The following is an 8,774-nucleotide window of genomic DNA, read 5'->3' as shown; positions in this document are numbered from 1 at the left end:
GGATGTGGTGGGGGACCATGTCAAAGGCCTTGCTCAGGTCCAGGTAACTCCGTTACACAATAGGCCAAGGGAGATGTAATTAACCATTTATAGGTTCTTGAGTCTGCATTTAGTTTCCATGAAATATGCCAGATTTCTGCCCTCCCACTGTATTCCAAAGATGTCTACTCACCTTGTTACTAAGCTCAGGAAAAGAAATACTCTGGTAAGGAAATGACTGATCATCTACTATATGCCAGTGGAGAACATTGAACTTGTTAAAAGCCATAGCATCCTGTAACAAATAATGCAAGAAAGTTCACTTAAGCATTTTACTCTCACAGAAAATCTATGCAAAAAAGATGGTCTTGCCCAGTATACCCTGCATGCCTAGCTCAATGACTAAATCAAAGCAAAATACCATTTTTCAACTTACAAGTAAACAGCTATAAATTCTTGTGAATTTTTTCCACTTTTCAGAGCATCTGGTTGATTGTCTATAAGCAATCAGCTATTTCAGCTTATAGGAAAGCTTGCATTTTTATACCTAAATACTTTGTATTTCAAAACTGAATTCCTATTATTGATTACATCCTCATGTGACAATAACCTCCTCAGAATGCATTTCAAATGCAGGCAAAGTAAACTATGCATTTTTCAGTCAATATAGTATTAGTACTTCTATTTTGTTAACTGTACGCCATGAATATAAATGTAAACACATTTGTTATAGAATCATAACTCCAGATGGGCACTTACACACATACTGTGGGCTACATAAGTTTATCAGAGTCACTGAACGTGCTGTATGCTGGAAGGAATTTGTACTCTTCTGGGACAAGTAATTGCAAAACAGTTGCTTCCAGTTGCTTGCACAATCCATCTTTTCCCCTCTTTTTTCATCCAAGCTGAATTTTCTGAAGAACTGAATTATTGCTTGTCTTCATGCATCTCCACCAACTCACACCTTTCCACATAAAAATTACACATCCTGATCCTCCCTCAACCTCTCCCTCCCGATGGTCAATGCCCTTCCTTGTGATACAGCACAGTAGTCAGACACAAACAGGAAATGTACTTAAACTGCCTTAAGCATCTAATCACCACATGTCAGTGAAGGGATTACTGCTGCTTTTTATTAGGCTAGTCTGGATTCAGGCCACAAAGGCGGAAAAGCACACTTTTTCTTCAACTGGCAAAATGGCATAAAACATAGCTCTGAGGAAGTAGCTGAACCACAGACATAATTTAAGGGAAGAAAACGGAAGAGCAACAGTTACAGAAATTTAAAAAAATGAATAGAAACTCAAGTCTCAAAAGTTATACTTCAGGCATACATTTGCTCTTTCAGAAAAGACAACAAATATTGACACAGGAACTACCTGAGTAGCTGCAACATTCTTAGTTGTATGAGACTACCCACACAAACCTAATTGCTGAGCTTGGAATGATATGACAGGTAAAAACAAGTTGTAAATACTCATGGAGGGGCTAGCTCCAAGTGCGACCTCAAGGACGACCTCAGAAATAAAGGCTGGTTTTACCTGCACTGTTTTTGCCCACCTAAGCCTGCTCTGCAAAGTTCTGGAACATAGAAGGGAAGTATCTAAGAAAAACTCATCCTGGAAAAACAGGACAAACAAGACAGGAAACTGCATATTCCCTCATTCAAAGACTCCTCCACTCCAACCAAACAAGACCTGCTACAAGTACTTTAAGAGAAAATATGGCAGTAGGAAGTAAGAAAACCCACAGCTTCTGGTGCTGAATTAGACAAAACTCTGACCTTCTCATCAAGTGAGAGCGAGAATACACATTTCTTACTCTTCATAAGCTCCTCACAGAAATTGTACTACCCTTTTTTTTTTTTGAGAAGAAGTAGTGAAAAAAAATCAGCTCAGAATGAACATATTAGAATTTGCCTCTGTTTGTACTTCATTACTGAATCACCCTTATCAACTTAAGAATTGACTACACGGTTGTTTAAAAGTCTGTAGTCTTACTGCAACCACTGGCAGTCGAATTACTGATTGCAGTGTCTCCCCTATAACGCTTGCAAAACATGCCTCCAGGAAATATCTGTGCTGGTTTAGGCAGCAGCAAACACCGAAAACCCAAGGTGCACAAAATCACAGCCTCCTCAATGAACTGCAAACCACTCCATCTGCCCACTCAATTCATATTCAGCACAGAATCTGTCCTCCACCTAGAAAAGTTCACCCTGTCCTTTCAGGTGTTAGCCAGGTTCTCATTTCACACCAAGATCAGTTGCTACCTACTTTAGAGAATAAAATATAACAGGAAGTCTTCCTTATTAATGATATATGACAGTCTACTTACCAGGTTTGTGAGAATAGATTTCAATGGCAAATAGTGCCTTGAAGTGTCAAGTAAGATTCCTCTGTGCGCAAACCTTGGGAAGTCATAGATTTCAGATTCATTGATAAGAAACTACAAAAATGAGATTTGAGAATTAGAATTCCCATTTTATGTTCATCATTACAAACATGAAGTATTTCTCAGTTTCCTAACACCTTTCCAAATTATTTTCTGAAAAAGCAGTTAATGAAACTTGCAGATCTACTGTTCCTTGAAAAACACCTAAGAATGTGGCTGTCTGTTATCAGATTGTGTTTTTAGTTAACTTACACTTCCATACTCATCCTCGTGAACCAACTGACTGAAGGTTTCCAAACCTGGAAAAAATCAAAGAAAGGAATCTGGAGTACAACCCATTGTTATTCCTTAAAATTTTAGTTAAAACAGGACCCAAATTATTTACAGCAAGAAAGAATGCCTTATTACTGAGTTTCTTTCTTATTATCACATCCGCCTTTGTTGCTCAAGCAATAAAGTTAACAAAGTATTGAAGAGAGAACAGTTCAAACTCTCCATTATACACAAGCACTGAATATTATTATCATGGCTCAGACATACCCAATTAATCTGTGACAGAATGATTGCAACAGAGAGTAAGGTAGGAATGTCTGGTGTTATCATGCATATATTCCTGTCATTTCTAGAACAGGTGAAGTTTGCAATTCAGCATTAAAAAATTTCTAATTTAAATACTGTCTAAGAAAAGTAGATTGAGACTTCAGCATCATGGTCTTCTTGATGATGGTGACCTGCACATTATTATTAGTGCAGAACAATCTGTTGACACTACAGATCAGAGAAATTTTTAGCACTCGGGATTTGGTTGGCCTGGCTGATTTAAGATAAAGCAAGCATGTAGTTCTGGTTTGCCACTGGGTCTGGGATAGAGCACACAGATTGAGGGAGTGTGCAGTGCATGTTCTGGTACCTTTAGGCCCTCAAGCCCAAATCTGCCTCCCATGAAGGACCGAACGAGGGCAAGCCTCAGTGGTCAGCTGGTTCCTACTCTGCTATGTAGTCTGTACAAGCTTAGAACAAAAACAGCTCTGTATGGAAAGCATCAGCTTACCTCTTAAAGCTCCCCATACCTCGTCTGCTTTCAGTATAGCTACAGGCTCACTTACAGTTAAATGATCTAAAGAGAGGAAAAAAGAGTTATTCCTTGAGAAGGCAAGGATTGCAAAGATATTATCAGGCAGTAAGATATTCAAGATTCCTCCTCAGCCCTTTTTTTTTTTTTTTTTTGTACTTTTTCTTTGTAATTCAAACAAATGCTCTTTTTAATAGTGATACTATGCGCATTTCTTTCATTTTTATATGTGCTCCTGGAATAATGCAAGCTCCCAGTCAGAAGCCACTGTTAATAAGATGCTAAAACAAAAATGGCTCTGAAAAATGACTGTGTTAAATTTTGTACAGTGGCCAGCATACCAGCCTATTGTAGCTTAATTGATTTTTACACACATTAAATGATGCTTTTGCATCTAGTAAGCAGGCAATGAGGTAGAGTAACTAAGCCAGACATAACCACAGAAATGCACTTCTCCTTTTACACTCATTTTAGATATTTTGTGCTTACAGATTACTTTTTTTTAGCAATATTGCTTATAAAGGTCGAATTACAGAGTAACAAAAATGAAGATCAAGAAAGTATTTAATTTTCCATTTTAACCTAGAGATATTCTGTATGTATTGGAAGTTTAGGGAAAGAAACAAGAGCATGGATACAATCTCTGTGTGTTTTTTGGGGCTCTTTTTCTTGCTTTATTTTTTTCTTTTTGTGGTAAACTGTAGGCCAGTGAGTGATATGCTTCTGAGACAGCAACTGTTTTTCTCAACATTTATCTTAAATGAATGCAACACAACAAGTTTTGCAAGGATTAACTGAACCTTTTACACAAAAAGGTAAGAAGTCAGCAGAGAGGAGGGCAGGTAGCCTGTATTTTTATTATGTAGCTATACTCTCATCACAGAATCATAGAATGGCTTAGGTTAAAGATCATCTAGTTGCAACCCTCTGCCATGGGCAGGACTGTCACATACTAGATCATGTTGCCCAGGGTCCCATCCAGCCTAACCCTCAGGGACTGGGACATCCACAACCTCTCCGGGCAGCTTGTGCCAGTGCCTCACCACCTCTGAGTAAAAAATGTCTTCCTAACATCTTACCTAAATCTCCCCTCTTCTAATTTCAAGTCATTCTCTTTTGTCCTATTGGTATCAAATGTACATAAAGTCAGTTCTCCTCCTGTAAGCTCCCTTCAAGTACTCAAAGGCCTCAATAAGGTCTCCCTGGAGCCCTCTCTTCTCCAAGCCGAACAAGCCCAACCCCCTCAACCTTTCTTCAGAGAAAAGGTGCTCCATCACTGTGGTTATCTTCATGGCCTTCCTCTGGACCTGCAGCTCTGCATCCTTCCTGTACTGGGGACCAATCCCCTCCCTCTCCCTGCTGGCCATCCTTCTTTTGATGCATCCCAGGATATCAATAGCTTTCTGGGCTACAAGAAAACACTGCCTTTCATCCACCTGGACCCCTTAGTCTTTGTTTGCAGGTCTGTTCTCAGTGAGTTCTTCTCACACACTGTACTCATATTTGGGTATGCCTTTACCCAAGTGTATCACCTTGCACTTGGCCTTGTTATAAACCTCACTAGATTCTCATGTGCCACCTCCCACACTATGAGATAACCACTGTCTAAACCATGCCATTTCTGTTTAGAAAAAAAAAAAACCAAACAATTGCTCAATGCAGCAAGTGAATAATTTCCTTACTGAACAGAAAAACCAGCTTTCATTAAGAACTCAATTTTACACAGCTGTCCAAAGTTCAGCTAGTAGTAAAGCAATGTAATATCCTGACCACGATAAAAAAATTCCGAAGCATTAATGATTTTTCAGAGGGTGAAGCATTGGAACAGGTTGCCCAAGGAGGTTGCGGATGTCCCATCCCTGGCGGCATTCAAGGCCAGGCTGGATGTGGCTCTGGGCAGCCTGGTCTGGCGGTTGGCAATCCTGCACATAGCAGGGGACTTGAAACTACATGATCATTGAGGTCCTTTTCAACCCAGGTCACACTATGATTCTAGGATTTTGCTGTTGTACCTCATTTACACAGAAATATGTGGCAAATCTGCACACTAAAATTGTACTGCTTCACTGCATGTACAGAAAGGACTAATTAAATTTAATATCAGTACATTTTTTAACAAGTCCGGTAGAATTAGTTCTGCTGCAGATGTATGACTTAAGATTACAAGGATCTTTTGAGAAGGATCTGTATCCTGGATACCACATAACTGCATAGACTGTTACAGAAGATTACCTCAGAAGAGATCTAGGAGAGCCGAACGCACTGATTCCTGTGATAAGAAACTTCTTTAGTGGTTAGGAGTTGATTTTAGAGTGTTTCTCCAATCTGGACGTCAGCCATGGAGAATCAGGGCAGGACAAATCCAATGTAATCATATTGCGTTTTTAATCCTGCCTTGTATGCACTGACAGAACAAAAACGTTCTTACAACCCTGCAGGACGCAGGTGAAGCAGCTCAACTGCTTCTTCACCCAGCACTTCACGCTGAAGAGATCAAAGACTATGTCACTGATTAATGTCACGACGTGGCACGGTCTCAATCTCACAACTAGTGACTAGGTGACTAGCTAAGAGCTGCCGTGTCCTCACGGGGCCTCCATGAGCCTATTATTTCCAGGGGGAAATAAATCACCGTCTGACTTCTGCGCTGGCCGTTAAGCCTGACCACAACGCCGCGGTACTCACAGGCCTCGTTGGACGCGAGGTGTGGGAAGCTGTCACAGCCGGACTCCGGGGAAGCGATCACCACCTGCAGCTGCGACAGCTCCCCTTGCGCAGACGGCGACGCTCGGTGCGGCTTCCTCCAGCTGGAGCGCCCGAACATGTATTCGTAATACCTGCGGGGAGCGCGGAGCTCAGTGAGCCGCCGCCGCTCCAGGAGCCGGCCCGCCCGCCCGCCGCCCCTGCAGCCCCACCGCCCCGCCGCCTGCCCTCACCTGCGGAAGGCATCCTGCAGGAGGCCGCATGCCGGCCCCGCCGAGGAGCCGGCGCCGTGTACTACCTGGAAGCGCTCGGGGGCCAGCTGCAGCCGGAGACGGGACGTACGGAGCGACTGCGGCAGCGGCCACAGCGAGTCCTCGGGGACGGCATCCGATTCCGTCCCCCGTTCGGACGGCGCCGGCTGCACATCGGGAGGCGGCTCTCCGCGGCCGAAGCTGGCGCCTAGCAGCACGGCGGGCACGAGGAGCAACCCCGCGAGCAGCCCGGCTACTCCCATGGCTCTGCCCATTGCACTGCTACCGGCGGAGGCTCCGCCTCCGCCATCACGGGACCTCGGCGCGCCGCCCTCCGTACCGCCCCAAGGGCGGGGTGCGCTGCGCCTGGCAGCGCCAACTGCCGTGCCTGGTCCGCGGGGCGTGGGGGTTCCGGGGGGTGCGGTAGTAGGGGTTGCAGCTTGCGGCCAGCGTGGTTCGTGTGTGTGCAGGCGATTCCAGCGCTGCGAAGCAATCGTCTGTATTGCTAGAAAGCAATTTCAGCCTTTGCAGAAGCGGTTATAACTGCTTTGTGCAGAATGAAGTGTGTAAACCCAGGGAGGTTGTTGGATTTTCCTTCTGTGGAGACATTCAAGACCGGCCTGCACGCCCACCTGTGCAGCCTGCTGCAGGGGGCCTGCTTTGCAGGGGGATTGGACTCGACGGTCTCTAGAGGCCCCTTCCAGCCGCTACAATTCTGTGATTTGTGATTTTGTGAACTAGTATGCATTAGCAGCAGTCTGACATGGAACAATGTCTGCACTGACAGATCCCACTGTAAATTTTGGAAGTCGTGAGGTGTTTTGGAGGGCAAGCCACGTGCCTGGAAGCTGGAAATTCCAGTGGGAAGGCATTCTGTCTTGAAGGCACTGCTAATTAAATGGTTAACAAGAGCAGTGCATGCCAGTGCCCTTGCTCAGATGACACAGGACAGCAACAGGGAGCTCTCAGCTGCACGCTGTTTCTGTGGTGCCTCTGCCAGCAGTGCCTGTGCCAGCAGCACCCCTGCCAGCAGCACCCACCGTCATCCTTTCAGGAGACAGACACACATTCTGGATATGAGAAACAGAAGAAATGGGTTATGGAGAGGATGCTCTTGTGTTGTCAAGGTTGCTTCCCTGCGAAAAGCCTCACTTTTTTTATGACTAATTGCAGAGTGGGTTTGCACAGCAAGGTGAGTCCTCGCCACTGGTTTTTCTGATGCCGATGTGATGCCACAGTGAGAGCATCCAGGGGGTTGGCCGGTCTGGTGTCTCACACCTTCAGCGCAGTGGCATAAGGGGAAGGAGCAGGACCTGGGGAAGGCTTAGGCTATGCAAGGCATGCTTAGACTGTGAAACAGTGCACAGGAGACCCTCAGGCTTTTTCAGAGGCTGTACTGTACATGCAGTCCAAGCTCTGGCACAGGCTTCCAGCTGCTTGAATCACTCTTACCCTTTCCCCTCTCTGAACCATCTCCTCAGTTGTACTGTTGAAACTGCTCATGGTGTCCATTGCTGGACATGTTTTGGGGCACATTTAGGAAATCTGGATTCTTTCATACATTTCTGTAGCACAACTAAGTGATTAGTAGGCTCTCTGAGCAAGTAGAGGACATGGTGACAAACTGAAGTTAGTAGGGGGCTGTATGCTGAAACAGCAGGCCTGCTGACAGGAGATAAGCTCCACCATCCCAAAGGGCCCGTGAGTCCACCCCACCGGCCTTTTGCTTCCAGTTTTGTTTTCTCTCATTATAACTTTGGTGTAGCGAGGCTGTTCTATAACAATTAAGTACGTTTATTTCTTGATGTCACTCTTCAAACATGCTGCTTTGTGCACAACTATGTAATTAAATCAGTTTTGTATCTTCTTCTCTATGTGGACCTTCTGATAATCATTAAGGTAGCTTTTTCATGTGTAAGTATATGAAACACACACTTTTTTCTCTTACTCAGATGTTGTGAAGCAACTTCCAGGAATACAATCTCCCTGAGACATCTACCTCAGCTAGTTTAGTTTTAAATTGGCTACCGGAATTTAAAAGCTGTTGGATTAGGGGGTGGGATGGAGCTTTACTGTGGAGGAGCACTGACATGCAGGCTGCAGTTCTGCAGTGTGTAAGCTGGCTGCTGAGCATTAGAGGCCTGCTGACTTCACTGTGGTTTCCACTGCATGTAGCAGGCTGGGGGAACTGCAGCACTGGGACTGTAAGCACTTCCAGCATGCGCGTAAGGAGCTGGATGAGAAGACATCGGTGTTTTTCAAGACAACATGCTATTTAACTAAGTAATTAAGTAACTGAATAGCTTATTTGCTTTGAGGAACACATCAAGGGGAAACAACAAAAGAAACTGAGCTTGTGCTACCGAGGTATG

At 44.5% G+C, this 8,774-nt stretch overlaps 2 protein-coding genes across 2 annotated transcripts in view; one reads left to right on the top strand and one right to left on the bottom strand.

Moving 5' to 3' along the window:
- Positions 1–101, top strand: part of GFM2 (GTP dependent ribosome recycling factor mitochondrial 2) — a 15,325-nt gene extending 15,224 nt beyond the window's left edge. The window contains exon 18 of the mRNA XM_042825991.1: positions 94–101. Within this exon, the coding sequence (XP_042681925.1) occupies positions 94–101 (8 nt within the window). The remainder of the gene's footprint in view (positions 1–93) is intronic.
- Positions 76–6,692, bottom strand: HEXB (hexosaminidase subunit beta). The gene is made up of 6 exons (XM_042825787.1): positions 6,385–6,692; positions 6,134–6,285; positions 3,428–3,493; positions 2,629–2,675; positions 2,320–2,430; positions 76–274 (listed from the first exon to the last, which is right to left on the bottom strand). Exons 1-6 carry the CDS (start codon positions 6,675–6,677, stop codon positions 110–112), a joined length of 834 nt encoding a protein of 277 aa, XP_042681721.1. The 5' UTR covers positions 6,678–6,692; the 3' UTR covers positions 76–109.
- Positions 6,693–8,774: the final 2,082 nt, after the last annotated feature.

This window comes from Centrocercus urophasianus, unplaced genomic scaffold (genome assembly GCF_019232065.1).
Source record: "Centrocercus urophasianus isolate 14NV4802_14NV808 unplaced genomic scaffold, USGS_Curo_1.0 seq_25, whole genome shotgun sequence".
NCBI lineage: Eukaryota > Metazoa > Chordata > Aves > Galliformes > Phasianidae > Centrocercus > Centrocercus urophasianus.
Note: the sequence above shows the minus strand (reverse complement) of the source record. Positions and strands in the feature narration are given on the sequence as shown.

Bases quoted from the DNA above. Each gene is read 5' to 3' on its own strand.
- HEXB (XM_042825787.1), bottom strand. From the start codon at position 6,677: ATGGGCAGAGCCATGGGAGTAGCCGGGCTGCTCGCGGGGTTGCTCCTC. The intron at 6,286-6,384 runs GTGAGGGCAGGC...CGCTCCCCGCAG, and splicing joins CTGCAGGATGCCTTCCGCAG to GTATTACGAATACATGTTCG. The intron at 2,431-2,628 runs GTAAGTTAACTA...TCATTTTTGTAG, and splicing joins ACGAGGATGAGTATGGAAGT to TTTCTTATCAATGAATCTGA.